This window comes from Triturus cristatus, chromosome 6 (assembly GCF_964204655.1).
Source record: "Triturus cristatus chromosome 6, aTriCri1.1, whole genome shotgun sequence".
In the NCBI taxonomy this organism is placed as follows: domain Eukaryota; kingdom Metazoa; phylum Chordata; class Amphibia; order Caudata; family Salamandridae; genus Triturus; species Triturus cristatus.
Window position 1 is genome coordinate 1341777293 of NC_140589.1, and position 21598 is coordinate 1341798890.

General features: G+C 39.0%; 1 protein-coding gene across 1 annotated transcript in view; it reads right to left on the reverse strand.

Annotated features, from left to right (window-relative positions):
- RYR2 (ryanodine receptor 2) overlaps positions 1 to 21598 on the reverse strand; it is a 3458987-nt gene that overhangs the window by 480804 nt on the left and 2956585 nt on the right. Inside the window, exons 80-82 of the mRNA XM_085612346.1 lie at positions 18541 to 18620; positions 13964 to 14040; positions 349 to 422 (exon numbers count right to left, since the gene is read on the reverse strand). Coding sequence (XP_085468472.1) covers positions 349 to 422; positions 13964 to 14040; positions 18541 to 18620 — 231 coding nt within the window. The remainder of the gene's footprint in view (positions 1 to 348; positions 423 to 13963; positions 14041 to 18540; positions 18621 to 21598) is intronic.

Sequence of the window (21598 nt, forward strand, 5' to 3'; positions counted from 1 at the left end):
AGATTTGTTTCTGTAAATCTTTGGTCTAAGCATTTGAATTCTCCAACAATGTCAAAGCAGCTCTGTTAGTTTGGAGGGAACGCTTACTTAAAAGGGTTTTTAACTACCTGAGTGTGGCAATACGTCTAAGCATATATACATGTTTACATGGCAGAAACTCCGCACCCACTTTTTCTGACTGTTCTTAAAAGTGATCATAAACATGTAACCCAATAAGAGTGCACTGACTGCAGCTGGGCTACCTGCAAATGATATAAGTAATAATTTATTGTGTTGCTTGCTAATCCTCATAGCATGCACTTCCCTTTCATCAACCAATCAGAACAGAAAGTTTAATTAAGATAATACCTGATCCCTCTTCTGTTACCATGCCGAGGCCTTCGGCTTTGTTCTGCCGTTCAAATGCGTTTAGGTCTAGCACGCTGCAAAACAATATATGTAAAAGTAATACATGTTTTTCAGTTGTTATTAACCAAACAACACAGATTTTTCTGTTAATGACGACATTTTCCTTACAAAAGAAGGAATATACCTGTTAACTGTGTCAGAATAAAATATAAAATAAAATGTACTACCCGTTATTCTTCACCATAGCCGGCTAATGGGATTGGTTTTCCAATGACAACAAGATAACTATGGGCCTGATTATGATGGTGGTGGGACCCCACCGTCAGCCTGTCGTTGGCAGTCCCACTGCCATCAGATTCCTCTTGACCGCGACCCATATTACAATGGCAGGCGGATGGTCAAGGAGCCCGTTGGTGCATCGGAGGGACTTGAATCCCTACAACAGTGGCATACGTGCTCAGGCACTGCAGTAGGGATTACAAAATCCCTTTCCGCTGCCCGTTTCATGGCGGTTAACCCGCCATGAAAAGGCAGATGGAAAGGGACTTTTGGGGCCCCTAGCGGGTTCCCCTTGCTTACAGCCTTGGGTTCTGGGGGGCACCTATGGTGTTCCCCTACATATCCCTGCACCATGTGGCAAGCACCGCATAGTGCCTGCCCCGTAGTGCAGGGACATGCAAAATGTGTATCTTTTGTACTACAGCATGTGCTTGCAGCCTGCAGCACAAGCTGCATTACAAAACATAAACATTGCGACCTCCTTGAAGGCGGTCGCATCGTAATCCCTATGGCGATTCTGCCTACAGCTAGTAGGGCGGTCCCATTCCAGACAGGAAGACCATCATCCTAATCAGGCCCCATGTACTTCCTTAGAAAGGGATGAGATCAGTAAAGTGCTGACACATTGTCTCAAGACCACTTCAGGAGTCTTCAAGAACTGCAGATGCAACAGATGTAATTGAACTAAACAGACACTGGTGCACTGGAGAAGATAATGGTTGCTGTAGGATCTCAAAGGAATTAGGTTTCATCTCCTCTTGGCTTACTATAAGATGGGGGGGAATATGCCCAGACTCTGAAAATGGATATCAAGTCTTTTCAGTTGCCAGGTAGGCAAACTAAGCCTTTCTGGCCACTTAGCGGTGCCTTCTTGCCTCAAACAGTGGAATGTCATTCTATAGCAGGAGTGTTCATAGCAGGTCTAGGACGGCGGAGCTTTTTCAGATATTGTCGACCACTGCTATCAAAGACTCCAATTTAGATGGGGCTTTCATCAGTTTATGATAAATAGACATCTTAAAAATCTGGCAGGGTTTGTCGCCCTAAGAAGTTAGACACTCTTATTCTTTAGCAGGTTACTAACCAGCAACATGCTGGTTGTGCAGAGTTTTCGGAAAGTTAAATGGTTTTGGTTGCAGTGGGGGCTGGTAGGGAATGGCGGCCTAGGGAAAAAAATTACAAAAGAAAACAAAACTTTTCTGGTCGTCGCCAGACGCCAACTCTCCTCCAGCAGGAACCCAAAAGCACACAGCCTCCCAGAATCCCCTGACCAATCACAACGCTGCCTTACAGCAACGTTGTGATTGGTCTGAGCACCGAACAACAGAGGAACTGGGAGGCTGGGCATGTTCTCTACTCAGGCTGTTATGCAGCCTGGGTGGAGAAAATGCAATGTACGCATGACCATTTGGCCGACCAAACCATCATGCACACTTACGGTGCAGCCACTACTCCTCCTCCGGCCTCGACGTCACAGAAGTCCAGCCCCAACCTGCCCTAACAGCCAGGCTGCACTGCACTGCAACTGCAATACTAAAAATAAAACAATGCAATGGGACGACGTGCCTCCACCTTAGCGGGGAAGCCGTCCCTATTTGGTTGTGCCCTGAGTGGTCGGTATGTTTGCCATAGCAGTGTGCCATGCACTCAAATTATTTTCTTCATAGATTATTTGTTAGACTTTGTTTTTATCAGACTGTAGAAGTACTCTTGGTCTGATATTTCCAATCACTTTCTGTCAGTATCATGAATTGGGTTCTATGCCCTTGTACCAGAAATAAATCTCGGCATAAGCCGCATGCGCCTGGAATAGAAAGTCAGTTTGTGGATGACACAAACTCTAGATCTAACTTGTGTGTTATTACTATATTATGTTTATTTCTAAACAGCCATGTAGACAAAGCACTGTGGCTCGGTAGATAAATAATGCAAGTAACTATAGAATAGTCTCATAGCTAATAAAGCAAATTAAGAAAGAGGTTGCGGAGAGCAGAAAAACACAAGGAATTAGCAGAAAGACAACCAGGTTAATCGAAGCAATTGTGGGGCATATTTACAAGCCGCTATTGCCATCACAATGTCACTTTTAGTGATTTTGTGGTGGCAATAGAGGTTTCCCTTATTTACAATCCAGCGTTAAGCCACTTAAAGTGGCTTAACGTTGCCTTGTAGATAAGGCACCCTTTCATGTTGTACTTAGCGTGAAAAGGGTGGGCAATAGGTGTTGCAGCGGGCGTTCCACCATAACACCCATTGATTTTGACTCTGCTCCTATTCACAAAGGTGGCATAAATAGGAGGCAGCGGCAACATTAAGCCCAGGGAAAACCTGGTCTTAAACAGGTGAAATGAGGAGAAGTTCTTTATTTTCCTTGTTTTTGCTGCTCCCTTGTGTGCTGTATTGTGCAGAACACATAGAAACAGCAAAATGCCATTGATTGTATATGTGCAGTAAGGTGACCCTTCCTGCACATAAACAATCAAAAAAAAAATGACATTTTGCAACTTCTATGTGTGCTGGATTAAGCGGCAATGAAGTGGTTGAGCGAGGCTAACGCCACGCTCCACCACTTCATTATAAATATGCCCCTGAGTTTCAAAATGCACAGATGATGGTAGGGCAAACCAACAACAGGCAGCAGCACAGATACCTGTTGCAATTCTCTGATTTTGTTTTAGGTACATAGAAAAGAGATTGATTTGTGGAGTGTAAAACATCATCAAGGACTGTTCCATTCCAGGTTGGAGGCAAGGAATGTAGGTGTTCGCATAGATTACTTTATGTATGATAAAACTAGCCTAGCCTTAAAACAGACCATACTGCCAATGGACAACCACTGTACAGACTTCAATCCAGGTGCATGTTGCCATCCAGGCAGTTCTGTGGTTATGCTGCTGCATTCTCTACTAAATGTAGTTGATGAAGGAACTTCATTGAGGCAAGCAGGTAGTTGGAGTTACTACGGTCCAGCAGGCACTGGAATATGACATTAGACGAACAGTGATAGTGTTGGTCAATGATAGGAACATTTACTTCAGAGTCTTGAGTTGAAGAAGGCAGAAGTTGGTAACCTTAGCAGCCTAGTTATCCAGAGATAGATTTGTATCAATACAGATACCCAGGCTAGGTCGGAATTTTGCTGGCAGAGGGAATTGACCAGTCTTGGGTAACCAGACTAACTTGTTTCAAAAGGAAACATCAAGGGTGTTGAGAAACACGGGCGGGATCTGTTATGCCGGGAGATCGAGAGGAACAACAATGCCCCATCTATAGGCACTGTTCCTGATGTAGATATAGATTAGAGAATTTATAGTGATTATCATATCACTTCATTATAGAGGATATCAATATTGATCTTTGAATAACTACAGCATTTTCAACCTACAAGATGATTCAGAAGTATTGGACGATTAGGTTATATTGGACAAGGATTGTATTGTCTTAAATATTACATCCAACATTCCGTGGAAACTACAAACACCCTGAAGAAGTTCTCTTTGAGAACGAAACGCGTTTTATAAATAAACAATAAAGAAAGAAATTCAATCATTCGATGGATCTAATATGGACTATTTGATTGTATATAGTTGAAAAGTGCTGCAACCTCAATACAATCTTATTTGTACTATCGACCCTGAGGGACGGGGTGGTGCCTTTGGACAGAAGGCGTTGTTGCGGTTTTGCACACAGGAGTATTTTTGTTTCTTGTCAATATATTGGTATATTTTCTGAGTTTGGTGCCTATTGCTAGTCAAAAGTTGGTCCACTGTCCAGTTTATGTATGTATAAAAACTCTTTTTTACCTGAATTGAGTTTAGGGAAGTTGAATCGCATGTCCTACATGGTACTGGCTTATTTGACAAACCAGGGTTTTGTACAGCTAGAAAATAACCTGGGGGTTATCAGTCTACATGTAAAGTTGAGCCCCTGTCAGACAGAGAAGAAGTGTAAAGGGATACATGTCAGGGTCACCTTAAATGGGCAACAAGGCCAGCAGTGTGCTCCATCACAGATTCTTTTTTGTGGGAGGGGGGAGTTTTATATTGGGCATACTAGACCTGAAGGTATCAGAGCGCTTTACATGAGCACCAGTTGCGTGACAGGTGAACACATTCATTTTTGTTAGGCACAGGGAAATTAAGGGATTTGCCCAGAATCACAGGATGTTGAGCGTCCCTGCCAAGACTCAAAAATGGTTCCCCAGCTTCAAGGTCAACCACTCTAGCTGTTAGGCCACATCCTCTTCCTTTTTTGGGGAGACTCAACATCTTAAAGGGGTCAGGTAGGGACTGTGGTACTCCGGCATCAAGTACAGCTATTCCAGGCAGGTTGGGACTGAAAGAGAATGCTCCAGCTTGGCCTTGGATGCCTTCGGAATGCCTTAGGAACAAGTAAACCTGGACAGCTTCTTACTCCTGATCTTTTCATTCCTGATTGTTTCCTTTCCCTTTTGGCTCTAACTCTTTTGACAGTACTTTCTGAGGAGACCACTTCTCCTTCATGCTCCCTACTAGACCTGCTGTGTCCATGTGATACTTCTGAACATCTCCCTTTGCACTTTGCTTCTCATATTCTCTGTTCCTTATTACATTTCGTGGTAATGCACAGTCTTCTACCAACTTTCAAAGGGACCCAGTTACATCCTGTTTTTTCACACTAGGGCAATAACTCCTGGTTTATGGATAATAACTGCTGTCCATCTTACTGATGTAGGAGAATCTGCACAGTAGTGGACTACTACTTTCACACCAGTGGATTACTACTTACTTCCACACAAGTAGATTACTAGTTCTTTCAGCAGATTTTACTTTTCTTTCTTGTGTGGCTGAACTTGTCTGGTTCCTCCACATAAACCATGAGGTCCAATCAGAAAAAGCTCAGAAATAAACCTCAAATGCTGGTACAAAACTGTCAGTGCTTTACAGATGGTAGGTATGTTACATCAAAATACAGGTCCCTGCTTTGGGTCTGACATGTGGTATCTGACATCATGGATTTTCTGGTGTGAAGCAGCTCTCAATTTTGACTGAGGTGCTGTTTTAGGAGAAAACGATTCACCAAACCAGTGAACAACTTTATATTTGGTGCTCTGTCTGTGGATGGGGTGTCAGAGGTGCAGCCTTCACCACACCAGCACAGTGGTGGCAATCACATCAAAGTCTAAATGATCCCTAAACAGTCACCAAGCAGTCTTATTATGGAAGAAACATTAAGTATTTCATTAATTTAATCAATGAAGAAACTCTAGAGATGACAGAATAGGAAGATATAAAGAAAATATTCTGGGATGATCCCACAGTGTGGCATTGAGTAGGAGTGTCCCTCCCTTTCATGGGCTAGGATGTTAAGAACGTAAATCAACGATTAATATTTCGCTAAACCTTTAGCACACTCCTACTTTTACTAAGGGAGAGATGAAGAAATCACACAGAAAATGTCTTACTTCAGCTTGAAATTTCCGTTCATGTTTGCAACTTTGCATATATAGAAGGTTGGAATATTTAAACTCTGAATTAAGGCAGTTTGTTACAGACAGTTTAGGTAACTTAACTCACATTGCTATGTTGGCTTGTGAACTGGGAGTACGGATGGTTCGTTGAAGTTTGGTGGCTGCCACATTTACTAGCTTCCACTGCAGAACTTATGAGTTGGAGAACGATAAAGAGTAATGCAGGCTTGAGTATAAATTCAGCTAGTACCCAATTCAGCACAGACAGTGAGTGAGTTTTACTAAGACTCCTTCCATTTAACCTTGTGCAGCTTTTTTGGGAAGATCACCTAAGATGGTGATATCATTTCTTTCTTCCTTAAATATGGAAGAGCTCTTCATGGAACTAGCTACGCTTCATATGGTTGCAACTTGAGGTTACCTGGGTACATTTTCGGAACCCTTAACAACCCCTTGTTGCATCCTATACAAAAGGCACACCACATAACTCGAGAGAGTTCAAGCAGTGTAAGGAAACCACGAAAATCTATATGACGTTTTAGATAAGCACAGAGTAAAATATCTTAGCTCTTAAGAGTATGCAGAACATGACTGCTAATGGAGCTGATTCCAGTAATCAGAGATTAAGTCAATGAACGAGAGAACAGCATGTGAAGCCGCACCATTCCGGTAGATGTGTAATATAACTCCGAGACCTTGAGTTTTCTGGAATATAACTGTAACACACTTTTATTGGTGGTAGATCAGAAATATGACACATTTTGAAGTGCTTATAATGGTAGTACAATCACTGTTAGGCAATGACCTAAAGGAACATTATCTAGAATCATACCAAAAGTACTATGCATTGAAACCTGGAGAGTATGGTCAGTTGCCAAATTTGGTTCACATTTTGCAGATTGTTGGAAGTGTCACAAGGGATCTACAACTAGGACCTTCAGGACTGAACAGTTATTAAGGGCATCCCACACACATACTTCAAAATGCAAGGCTGTGTGTGACTAATATTGGTTTGAGCACCACTTGCAATAGATTCCCAGTAATGTATTGAAAGGATCACACACTTTAATAAATTTGGTTTTAACACAGATATGCAAGGCTGAAGATCTACAACTCGAAACATTATCTCTTGTGTCTGAAGAGCGTCTGACATGTGAGTAGAGAGACTGCAGTAAGGAGTATAAGTCAAGGTGATATTATCTCTGTTGGAATGCAATGTTACTTCCACATCAGATCCATTCTTGTTCTAGGATCAGTACATGATTGTCTTACAATAGGGGCAGAAAAGCTAAATGCACAAAGGAACTTGGTTAAGACACAAACAATATTTTGATTTGGTATCCATTTATGTTCAGTCTCATTTAAACTACAATAAGTTACCTGCTTTATTTTGAGGACCATTTCATTTAGTGAGTAAAGGTCGCCATGATAAATTGCATATGTACCAATAACTTACTTTCAAAACTCTTCTTGCCTGCAGTACAATAGATATCGCCAAGGATACTACTTACAAGCTAATTGGTCATGGTTCAATTCTATTGCTACAAGAATTTGCTTTATGGCAAAATCTATTTTACCCTGATGTAACAGATGACATGACTGAAAGCCAAAGCATATTAAGGCAATATTTGTTTGCAAGTTCTATTTTATCACAGGTCTTCTCTGTCATATTTCTATCCTGTCCTTCAGAACAGATATTCCAATTTCCTTCCAAGTAAATGTCCAAGCGAATTGCTTCACTAGAGAATACAAATGTATTTGAAAAACATAAGTACATACAATTGTGTGCAATGTTACGTCTGTCATGCAGCTAAGAGGAAGAGGCACACCATTTTTCATTGAGGAGTAGAGCAGTAATTGCACTCCCAGATGACTTTATAATTCAAATGCTACAATGAGTATCATGATAAAGCTTTTTGCAGGGCAAATACATTCAAGCACTAGAATGGAAAAAACTGTTGTAGGCATTTGACTGAAAAGAAGTACAAGGGTTTATAAGCAAGGAGAGTCTATTAGTTAGTTTAATCATAGCAATATTGGAAATATTTCTTAAACTGTAAGCAGTAGCAAGGCTGGTCCACTGGGACGAGCAATGAGGGATGTGCAACCTGATCCTAAATCAATTGTGTGTAAAAGAATGATCAGCACGAAGCAAAAGTTTAGTAGACCTCTGAATCTTTAAAGTTTGGTAAAATCCTGGAAAGATACTCTGTGACATTACAATGCTGCACCTTATGGCATAAACTGAGTTTGCTCTTGGACTGGGAGCCAGTGCAGTGACTTGAGTGGGTCCATAGTGTACAGCCATGTATGAAGTATTTGAGAGTGTCTGAGCAGTGTCCTGTATTTTTGTCTGTTGATGCTGAACCACATCAGTTCCATCCAGTTTTGATCATCATTAAGACAGCTTATCACTCTGTGGCGGACTTGAGATCCATCCTCTAAGAAAAGACATATCCTTGTGCCTACAGCACGCATACAATGACCAATATCATGTACTACCAGTCTATGGTAATTACATTGACTCCTGCATGTGTTGCATTGTGGTTGAAAGATGCCTTATGCTCTATAGTGTTACACAAAGAGGATCAAAGTGCAGTCCAGGGCATGATCTTGGGAGAATAGCACTTCTCCATTTTAGCAGTGTCCTTTGTCTCCCCTGTTGAGACTAGGACTCATACATAAACCACTTAACAAATATTGAACTCTAGGTGGAAACAGGGGTGTTTAGTCACCACAGTTTTAAGCGTGTTTGTGATGCAGAGAGGTTGAACATGGAGGGATAGAAAGGGTTTGGGTGTCAGGGATCAGCTTTTTGCAGGATTGGAATGATAATAGAACATTTAAGTGTCCATGGGAATGTGCTCCAGGTTAGTTAGGCAATCAGGAGTCTCACATTGAAGATACTACTTAGACGTGAAGCCTTTTAGAAAGTTGGGAGAATCTTAATAAATATTGGTTTAAGAACCACAACAAACTCTCAATAGGAAGGCAAACAGATGTAACACTGCATTACCTGATTCAGAGGGAGTGCATGGTTTCCTCTTAAGGTGGTACATTTTGTTGCTCAAGATGGAGCTTCGGTTGTTGTGTTATGGTATAGTGCTATATATTGCGGATTTCTAAGACACTAGAAAGTTCTAAATTATGATTGATATCCTGAAAGATTCTCTGAAGAAGTGATGAGGGCATGTATATATATATATATATGTGCTTATTGCCCTGCTTCAGGTGGCTCCATGCCTCTCCTGAGTATATGGTAGATGGCACAGGGGTGTTTAGGATTTTGAACCAATATCTCTCAAGGGCTCTATTTGGCCATTTCATATTGTGTGCCTCAGTTATGAATCAGTGGTTGTTTTTACATTGAAAGGGATGGTTCTGCGTACATTCAGTGGAGCAACATAGGCAAGAACCTGTGAACTTTTAACTAGCAGATTCTCTAATATTTCTGTAGATACTATTAAAGGGGGATCTTTTATGGCACATGCTCTATGCAGGAAGGTCCTTGTGTTGAGGATTTCCAGTTTCTGTACAAAAGTATTGGAATCATTTTAGATGATGACTTGGCTATAATGCAGAACTTGATTTCCAGTGGGAGTTAACCTATATGGCAGCTAACCAGGAGAGGGACTGATTTTTGATTAAAAGTTTTGAGATCTACATTAACAGGCAGTTAAATCTGTAGTTTTGGGCATAAGTTGGCTTCTTATTTCTTTGTGTAGACCCCAGGTAGTCTATATCATTAAATATTTTTTGATCAGGCTTGTGCAAAAGGACTTCAGTTTAGGGTAATACCTCTCCTAGAAGTAACAGAATGCCTTGGGTGAGGTGAAGGAGTTTACGAGGAATGTCAGTGAGATTATTTTTCATGATTGGTGAATATCTGGTCATATGAAGAAGCAGACTGTTCTTATACATTTGTGTTATTAATTTTCAATTGTGTTTACTTTCTTAGTTGCTATTTTGCTAAAGCTGCCAGTAATCATTATTCATCCCTATATTTGGACATATTGTTAGAAAGTATTTCCTAAATATGAATGGCATGTGTGGATGAGTAGGTCTGTGTTTGTGATTTGTTTGACTGGGTTTAAGTATTTTTCTACTATATCAATATCTGAGGGTGCTGGATGAGGATATTAGTTTGGAACTAACTCATGCAAAAGAATAATTCCACATATAACTCAAACGAGTGTAGATTTTCAAAGTGACCATATCATGCAAAATATTTTAGGTTTTTATTAAAAGTTGTAATGCAAATTTGAGGCGTTAAATATGTCTAGTTTATGGTTATCCTGATTAAACAAAGGCTGAGAAAAAGAAGACCTCATGACATTACTGGTGCAGCAATGAAAATACAAAATTTCAAGACTAGTCCAAAATATATATTTTGTTACATGTTATCTAGGAAAGCAGTAATTATCCAGAATGCCAGCAGACCCTTTTCAACAAAACTTGGTCAACTCAGAGGAGACAGTTTGCTGAATGTTTGTCCAAAAAGATGGCATTGGAAGAATGAGCTTCAGAACCTAACCACTATAATTAAACAGGTGATGCTACATACAGAATTCCGTAGAATTTCAGGACAGTGAGATTCAGGTGAATCATAGGACAAAGAGTTATAGATTATTAGCATGCAGAGAGATTGTTACCTCATAAAATATGGTAAGAGCAATTGTTCGCTTTTAAAATCAGGCCCCGGATGTTGAAATGAATTACCCAATCAACACATCAAGAGTGCTATCCGTGAGTGTGGAACTGCAGTTCTACTTGTCCCTGACTGATAGAATAACAACTACAGACCTATAATTTGATTGCTATTATTAATAAAATAAGTAAATAAATATAAACCTATGTGTATCAGTTTGTAAAAAAACCATTCATTGTTATAATGGAATACATAGCACCCCAAGGTCAACAATTATTACACCAATCGCCAATAAAATGTGCACATGCATTATTAAGACCATAATCATGATAATAACAATCAAAATTAAATGTAGAACCAAAATGTTCACCAGGTTGGCAATATACTAGTACCTCCTAAAACCCCTGCATCAATCGAAAGCACAATTCAGATAACTATCTATCGCACAACAGTCATACAAGCTATTCAGTTTAGTAAATATAAAAACACTAATTCTATTTAGTCTTAACCTATGTAGCTATGGAATGATGAAAAATATTCTTTCCTCCCTAAAATGTTATCTGAAAAGGAAATGTTGAATATGATGCTCCCTTTATCCAAATAAATGACAATTCCATGTTTTGCCTGCTATTTCATAACCTGGGCTTCTGATTTTTAAAACAGAAACTTCCATTCATCATATAATATAGGGCAATCTTACTTTACGTAGTTTAGTGTCTCTCAGGGATCCATATATGTACTCGTAGAAGATTTAGTACATAATGAGGATATATCAGGAGACCTGGAGCAATGCTTGGACACACAACAACTTACTACTTCATATTGAAAGCCTTAAATTCTTTCTCAGCCAATGCGTCCTTCAAATTCAGATAGTCCAGAAATACAGTTCAGCATCCCAAAATGTCCTCAACCTTGTGTTGAAACACTTTTTTCTTACCGTATCAGGTAAATTAACATCTTGAATTTTCCCCTGCAAACTGACATTACTCATTCAAACATTCCCTAAGGCCAAGCGGTATAAAGACTTGAATGCCAGCTCCAACCTTACTGCTTCATAAGATGTACCAGGAAAAAGACCTAAATGCCCTCACATATGCCATTCTGTCCATCAGCCTCATGGTCACAGTCTATGAACCAAACAGGGGTACAATGTGTGATTGCAGGAGGTGCTTTAACCATTCATACCTTCATATAAACTAGCATTGTCAGGTGTACCATGTGTGATCGTAGAAGGTGCATTGACCATTTATGCCTTATACAAACTAACATTGACTGGACACCAAAATTCCAACTGAACTGTGCCAAGGTACCTGCCACAGCAGTAACAGTATGCTTTTTTTCTTTAACAAAGCATAGCTCAATAATGAAAAATACCTACTTATAGATAGACACCACCAATAGTTTATTGAAATGCAATATTCTGCTGCTCTTATTCCTTTCTTGGTCAAAATACATATTTTAAATTTAGGTAGGTCATTTTGAACATTGTCTTCTGAAAAGATGTCAGGATGGTCAGTTTCCTTCAGTATTTGAAGAGGTCACATCAATCAACATATTGTCTGTGTTCACCTGCCAGCTAATCTGAAACTCCTTATTGTCTGGCATTGCCATAGCTAGATTACCGGTATGGATGTTTAAAAGCTAGTTGAGTGAGCATAAATCTCTGGTGAACCCGGAAATTACTGCATGTTAGTGCAAACAAATTACTAGATACAAAACATTTTGTATAGGCCCACCCACCAGTATATACACCACCTGCAATCTGCACATGGCAGGTTGCAGTCCCCTAGGTCAACATTTTCCTCCATAGTCTAGCTCGATTTATCTATATGAATGTCTTGGAGAAGTTGATAAATGCTCATTATAACGGAATGATCCCTCGTGGAAGGGCAAATTTGGTGACAAGCTTTAGGACGGTTGCATCATTCTTCCGTGGTATGCCCACATAAAGTCTGTTTGAGCCTCAGGAATAATGCTTTGGCTCTAGTCCTTCAAGATATTTCTGATCATCTTCACAAACGGACAAATCAAAGACAATATGCAATAATATTTCTGGCACTTAACATTTACCGTTTTGTGATGTGGGACTTTCATGGCTGCCTGACAAATTATTGGAGAATATCCTGTCTTGATAATTGCATATTAAATTGCGAAGCAATATTTCAGTCTAATGATGACCACCCATCAGAACCAAAAGCTCTATAGGTTTTATACTATGGAAAAAAAGCCTTATAATTATTGGCTGAGAAAGGAATTCAATTAGGGGTCCATTTTGACTTGCAGCTCTCTCCAGCAACAAGCAAATACACCTGTTCCCTTTTGACCTCTTCCTTAGTGGGTGAATTAGCCTTCACCTGGAAGTCTACTTTATCCACAAAGGCAGATGTCAGTGTAACTGGTACTACACAGAGAAGGAACAGTTAGGGGTCCATTTGGAGATGTGGCTTTCAACATGGGATCATGGTTTATAAAAAAGAATGTTGGCCCCCTGTCAACAGTAGGAAAGGAACTAATATGTTGATCCCAGCAGCCAATTGCCACTTGGCCAGATGTTACCACATAACCATGCACAACGCCTCACTGGCACCATTAAAAGCGAGCTGTGGGGGCAAAACACAAGCTTTCCCTGACCCCATCTGCCTGTGGAAACCAGCTTCTTCCTGAAACAAGACCTCTACAAGAAGCACCATAGCTTGACAGAGTGGACATGTTGAAGTAGCTTTACCTCTCCAACCATGCTGGTCAGCCAATATTGTTTATGTCAACAATGATAAAGGTTAGAGACAAGGATGTGGATGCTTTTGGATAAATATTAGGTTTCTCTATATCATCCCTTTAGCTTTATTATATAGTTAGGCAGTGCCTACTTTAGTCTATTTGATATATTTGTGTTTGCTTAGGTTAAGAAATTAGAACACATGTCTTTGAGTTATTTCCTTTAGGTTCAAAGTAGAAGGTTTTCCACTAGTTTCTTGGTGCCCAATTCCCACTGTGACTAGCATATACAGAGAGGACATTAGGCAGAGAAAAACAGAAATGTAAACTATTATGAATGGATTATACATTTGCTTGCATGGGTGTGGATTGATTGCCAGCAATAATTCCTTATTCAAAGTTGGCAAACTGTGCTGCATCAGGTCATTTAAAAAAAAAAGATGAATATCAAAAGACAAAAATTAAACACGGCAGCAAAAATATCAGAGAAGTATCAGACACATTAAATGACGATAGTTGCTTACCTACATGATTGCATGAGACCAGCAAGGCTCTGAAAGAAACCCACATCCTTTTTGTCCTTGAGGTAGTCTAGCATTTTCTGCAAAATACATAAACCACACAGCTTGCCAAATATGCAAACCAATTTGCAATATGTACAATATGTTAGGCAGTAAATCACTAATAATCAATCTTTAGAAACTATGACAGATGAGCAAATTCCATTTTATGACACCAGACACTATATTGTATCAGACCAGTGTTCACCCGTGTCGCCCAGGGCATCTAAATGGCCTGCACCAGGTGCTGACATAAGTCAAGCAATAATGAATTCAAAAAAGGGGAAAGCGGACGATTATTTACCCAGGTCCAGCATACAGGTCCGTTGATAGAGCTATAACAAAGTTAGTATGCAGTTCCTAATGTGCAAGCAGGCGATATGTATTAAAGAGTGGGCTCTAGTGAATACTAGAATGAAGGAGGGGAGAAGGAACTTCTCCTTGTTGGAAAAAGACCCTCACACACCCAGCCAGCTAGGTGTCATGCTTCATCATCGGGTCTGCTCCTTATCGGGGCGGCGCTGCAATCCCCGATCGGCACCCAAGATGGTGCCTTCCTGGCGGAGATCTTTTTTCCAGAAGCCGGTGAGTGAAGTGCGTGTGAGGGCCCTAAAATAGTGTAGGTGATAGTGATGTGTAGGGAAATCTAAAATAGGGGAGGAGGTCCACTCAGAATTTTTTTTAATGAACGTGGCCCAACCCTAATTAAAAATGATAAGACAAACCAACGCTACAACCAACTATAAGGATACCGGTTAATTGCGTCTGTCAAGTGGTCAACATGTTTCTTGCCCTTGAGTCAATTTGACGGCAATTCGTCAGGACCAGAAAGAACTACCTACACTTAAGTGGTGGTGGTCTAAAGTATAATATACAAGTGACCACCCTTACAGCACCCAAAGAAAGTGTGGTACCTGTAACTCAAAAAACACAGCCCATTAGGGTCATGGAAATGGTGTTTCAAACTTTCAGATCCGGCTAGTGGAGACACTAAGGTGTAGTGTCGGTTTCCAAAAATGGAGGTGGCGGTAGACCTACCCCCACGTCGCCGGTCCGGGAATAAGTCAAGCAATGGCACACAAAAAGATGTGTTCTCTCTAGTTCAGGCACTAACTTACGTGTTAGGGAATTTACAAAGGAGAGCATCCAGAGAAAGGCGTTGTGGTTGTTTCAAAGTACAAATTATCCACATTATACTGGCTAGGTCTAAGACATTGATCACAGTAAACAAAAAGGTGCAATCGAAGATGCATCAAAGTATCCAAAGATGCAATGTTTCAGTAGGATTCAGTGGATTTCTCTCCTCTATTCAATTTTGGGGTGTTGGGCTGTTGCCTTTTTGGCATACCCTCTTCCACAGAGGTGATACAGTCTGGCTACCTATGTGCCTGGAATGACACCGTCTACATAGTTTACAACTTTCACAATTGTTTTTTTTGCTTACAGTCCTAACGGAGACCGATGAGAGAAGTGAGATAAAAATGGAAAAGACCCAGATAAACATATTCATGTAAAGCTTAAACCACTCTAAATTTCTAGAGATTCATAAACTGTTTTCTGTAAACAGCTGTGTCTTACTGCAGATGTAGGTTTGATCTACTCATAATCTTGTAAGGCATTAGTAACACATGCTTCCTGACAGAAAAAAGATTTACAAATAAGGGGCTAGATTAAACATTTCTCACATTCAGAACTTTCTGAGTATGTCACACCTAGTTCAGGTGCAAAACATAACTGCTCATATAAAATGCTCTTTAAATCAGATCTAAAATTTCAGGAATACGTCACATGTAAGAAAGAAGAAAAATACAACCATTCACAGGAATGGAGTGGTGAATATATTTCATGGGAAATACTAATAGAAGAAAATGGTTTCACTTTGAAATGTGAATGACGCATATCATAAGGTTTGATCCGTGGTTCTCTGTTGCTAATACTCTACCTTCTTTTTAGATTTCTCTACATTGTATGTAAAAGCATAAATGTCACAAAATGCAGATTAAGTTCAAGCATTTATTCAAGCATAGCAAGAGGTAGAAAGTTTGGGTTGTCAAAATAAATAAATAACATTGATTCTCAAAGTAAATGTTGTGCTTTTTTCTACATTTATAATACAGAGAATCATACATTTTGTTGTGACATTACAGAACTTTCTAAAAGCTATATGTGGCACATACAACTGGTTTCTTAAAAGGATAGTTTGTTGACTGGACAGATATTCTTTTATATATTGTGATTAAAACCAATTTTTCATGGTATATAGAACCAGCTTGAAGAAAGGCATTTTAGTTTGCAGCTCAAAATATAAATGATATTCAGCCAATCTGCATCACCAGATACATCTCTGCAGGTCCGTAAATAAGAGTATTCCCATGCAAATTAAAAATAGCAGCTGGTTGAAAGATGGTGCAACAGAATATATAATGAAGTAAATCTCGTTTACACTGGGCATCTGGACATTCTGCAGAGCTTTTCATTTCTTTTTTAAATTTGTATTTAGAATTTTCCACTGATAATATATCCAAAGACATTTGGCAGCGAATGAGAAAAGGGCATGAAGAACAAATCAAGTTTCTGAACTGAATGATAGGACCTGACACAATTTACTATGAACATGAATGCATCTTCATAATACTAAATAATTTTTTGTGAAAAAATTGATAACATTTATAACACCTTTTCTAATCAGAGCAAATCTAAATGTTGAGGACAACTGCATGAACACACACAGGACTGCATAGTTTGATGTGTTTACTGAACTAACTCAGGAAGAGGTCGGAGTTGCACTTAACATGATCAAATCAGGTTCCCCTGATGATCTAGCTCCACCTCAAATTTTGTCTATTCTGTCTAGTCCCGCACTACTTAATAGCTTCACAGAGCTTTTCAATATGTTTTTATATTTGGAGACTGTTCCTATCAAATGGAAGTCAGCAAGGGGTAAAAAAATTCTAAAAAAACAATTGGCATATCCGAAAGAACTTAATAACTATCGACCAATATCCGTGCTGCCATACTTTGGGAAAGTAATTGAATCCCTGGCGAACAAACAACTAATGGCCTATCTAGAAACACATCAACTGTTTGACCCTTCACAATCAGGCTTCAGGGCCGGTTTCAGCACAGAAACTGTCCTGTTGGAGGTAGTAGATAACATAAAACTCTCTTTAGATGACAGGCAGTCAGCAATGCTGGTCCTCTTGGACTTATCGGCTGCCTTCAACAAGATCTCTCCCACAATCTTAATACAGAGGCTAGAAGAGATTGGAGTAGGAGGCAAAGTCCTTAACTGGCTGAGAAACGTCTTAAAAGAATGCACCAGCATTGCACAAATTGAATTCCTAGTCTCCTGTAGTTCAAGGATTGACAAAAAGGTTCTCCCAGGGATCAGACTTAGCCCTATCCTGTTTAACATCTATGTAGCACCTCTGGCAAGGGTAATAAGAATGTATGGCTTCGTTGTAATCTCATATGCAGACCATACCTAGTTGATAATCACCATGGACCCCAACCAGATTTATTAACTGTGTGCCTCACATTCCCAACTGGATGCAAAGAGCAAGACCGAAGTGATTCTATTTGGTAAATCACAAGAACTTTGGTCAAATGACTGGTGGCCAACCAGCATGGGTCCTTGTCCAACTACAAAATCCTCTGTGTGAAACCTAGGCATAATAATAGATCACAAGCTATCCATGAACGACCATGTTAACCATACCCTGGCCACATGCTATGGCATTATGTGAACACTATGAAAAATCTTCCAATGGATACCTCTGGAAGTAAGAAAAACGTTGGTTAAGGGCTGTTTAGATTACGGTAATGCATTCATGGCATTCTTCAATGAAGATCTATATACTACACTCTAGGTGTTGCAAAACACCACCGCCAGACTCCTGCTAAATCTTCCAACTCGGTCCTCATCTGTACCGATCTTGAGATCGCTGCACTGGCTCCCAATTAGGAAGCGTACTTGTTTCAAACGTAAGTGTATTGCACACAAGTCTCTTTGCAGTGTTGGGCCAAGTTACCTAGCCAAGAAACTTAAGTGGTATTTACCCCAAAAAAACTCAGGTCTGGTGGAAAGCACCTTCTGACCCCCCCTTAGAGATCGAACCGCCGGAAATGGAGGTAGATCTTTCTCTCACTTCGCTCCTCAACAATGGAATAAGCTTCCAACACATATCAGAGCCACTACAGATCACAAATTGTTTAAAAAGCAGCTGAAAACCTGGTTATTCCAACCCATTTTCCTATGTCTTGGACTCTTACTTAGTCGGACCCACTATAGCGCCATGGGACCCCTCTGGGTGATATGTGCACTTAATAAATGGTCATAACATACCAGTACACAATACATCAGCACAACTCTTTCCATTCCGTAATGATTCAGTTGCTGGTGTTACAAAATTAAACAGTACATATTCGATAGTTGGTCAACAATGCTTTGGAAATGCAGCTTGAAATGTTCTTCCTTGTTTGTAAAAGAATTTATAAAGCAGATTCTATAATATATTGAGATTAAGAAATGGCAACGCTACCTGCTGAACTGTAGAGTTCCCACCATTCAATATGGCAATTCCCAGCTTCAGTGTGGCTGCAACCATTGGACCCATCTCACCTTAAAAAATTAACATTTAGACTTTTTAATTATCTTAGCATGTGACTGCCAATGTGAACTATATAAATCTGATGAATGTTTCCATTACAGTTTAAGAAAACAACCTTGTATACGCATTGGAACCCTCGCGGATGATAGTGCACTTTACAAATACACATAACATAACAAAACTTAATGTAGCTTAATGTAACATAATGTAACCAGTGAAAATGTTCCTCACAAACAGAAAAAATTTACCTTTGTGAGAAAATAGAGTGAGATGTGTATGTGTTTGATTACACCAATATCATTTAGATTGTAGATATCAGAGTTCCCTTAGAATACAAAAGGCTGAGACATAAAGATTTTCTGAAGGCATATATTATGTTATTGCAAGTGTTATATTTTGTAATACATTGATACGTTGCTGGAGATATTAACCTTGCCTCTAGATGTGCAGTGGCCGGTGCAGGTAAGCATGGTGTCCGGGGGCGGGAGGGGAGGGTTGACAGACAACGGAATAGGAATTATTTATTTATTTCATATTCCATATTCCGCCTCCGCCCCACCGCGCTTACCTGCCCCGGCTGCTGAGAACTATCAAGATTGTCAGGGATGTTTTTTCTGCCTTTTGTCCTCCATTTGGGATCCTCATAGGAAGACACTTGACACCCTTCATGTGTATTTTAAGTGCATGGTGACACCGTGGCAAATAAGAGGCATGAGCCTTTCTTTGAATAATCACAAAGGACATTTGAAAGGCCTTCACTGCAACTAGTACTTAGCAATTACATATTGTTTACAGCTTCTCATGTTGGTCCACTGAAATATTGCGCAACCTAAAAAACACTTTATAGAAAGCAAAATCACACCCTATTGATGGTCAAGGCTCCTCGTGTAAGTAAGAGACTAATAGTATCCTTCACAAAAACAAATTTAATTGTGATTGATTTCCTTCTTTTGGCATTTATTTTGTCAAAAGCGGGTGAAAGCAGGACAAAACCTACTAGCATACTTCAATACAAGAAAATATACCTGAAATGTCTACTTTTCACAAAGGATGAAATCTGTGCAACTTTTTTATCCAATGACACTGTTCCGCTTGCACACAAGTATCTCAGAACTTCTCTAATGTTAGCACATGTGGGGCCGACAGCATAGCTGAGCAGCAGTGAGGTTGTTTTTCTCTATTTCATAGTGTGCATCTGCAGCTCCTACACTAACTCCGAAAAATTTGAACTTAAGTATATGCACATTAGGAGTGTGCAATGGCATAAAAATAGGCCCACATCTGTGTCCTGTCCGACTGTACTTATTCCTGATGCATCTGCCGATTCACAGAATGGAAGGGGGATTACTCCTATGTTACAAGAAAATACAAGTTTTCACGTAAATTCTGTGAGAATTCCTGGAGAACTGGGGTTGTAGTTTTTGCAGAGATTCTGCATACGTAAGGGTTACACGTCTTTGCACCAGGTGAAAAAATCTATATTTGGAAAAGCAATGCAAAAGTGCATTAGAATTCGAAACGTTTTCACCACGGAGAAACCCCTTTCAATACAAGCCCATCAACTACTTTTTCCACCCTATACAGAAATTCACCTCTCCAAATATGTAACTACATCTCCCTTTATTCCCTATGTGGAAAACTAGCTGCAAACTGTTGTGGCTTCCTCACAAATCTGAGTCTGAGGGTGTTTCCCAAATGTGAGGTTTATGGGGTAAAGGTGAGAAGTAATTTATTTAATTAATTATGAATTATTGGTGCGGGTTGTGGGGTTATAGGGGTAAAGGGTGGGAAGTAATTTGTTTTTAATTAATAAATAATTGGTTAGCATACATTAATTAATAATCAATTATGTTAATTGAGTAACTTTTTTAGGTGTGGGTTGTGGGGTTGTAGGAGTAAAGGGTGGTGAGTAATGTTTTTTGATTGATTAATGATTAGTTAATTAACATTAATTAATTATGATAATTGTGTATTTATTTTAGGTACAGGTTGTGGGGTTCTTTGGGTAAACGGTGGGAAGTGATTATTTTAAATTTATAAATAATTTTTTATTAAAATGAATTAATTGATTGACAATTATGTGAATTGTCTAATTTTATTCTTTTAAGTGAGGGTTGTGGAGTTGAAAAGGGGAAAGGGCGGGAAAGAATTCATTTTTAATTAATTGATAATTAGTTGTTAATTAATATTATTTAAATAATTGATAATTATGTTACTTTTTTAATTACAGTTTTGTAGGTCGGGTTGTGGAGTTTATAGGGTAAAGGGTGAGGAGTAAATACATTTTAACTAATTAATAATTTTTTTAATTAATATTAATTATTACTCTGATAATTTCGTTACTTGTGTAAATATTTGTCTGTGTATTGTGTGTTTTGGAGGGTATATTGTGGGAAGTACATTAACTGTAATGTATTAATAATTAATATTTCATTAATTATAAATAGTTTGCTGTTAAATATTTATATTATTAGTGTAAATAATTTGTTTTTTAAAGTTACATTTCATGTGCAGGTAGTGACTCTTGTGAGGTTATAGGGTGGGAAGTTACTAAAGTATAATTATGTAATACATTTATTAGGTAATATTATAACTAACAAAATGATTATTTAAATGAAAATTATTTCTGTATTTTATTTATAAAAACATTTGTAGGTATTTTTTATATGTATCTAATATTGTAATAGGTTTTACTTTTTTAACATTTTGAATATTAAATATATTTGTATTTTTTCACAACATATTTATGTTTTTCATTATCTACTTTGTTTTTATAAATGATGTTGTTTTGTGCAAAATATTTTGTTTCATTTTAACGTTGCATGGACTGGAGTGGGAATAGTACATTTTACTTCTCTGCATTCCAAACTTTCCCTACTGTTGTACTGGCTGGAGTGAGAATAGTACATTTTACCCCTCGGCTATTCAACATTTCCCTACTATTGTATTGACTGGAGTGAGACTAGTACATTTTACCCCTCCGCAATCC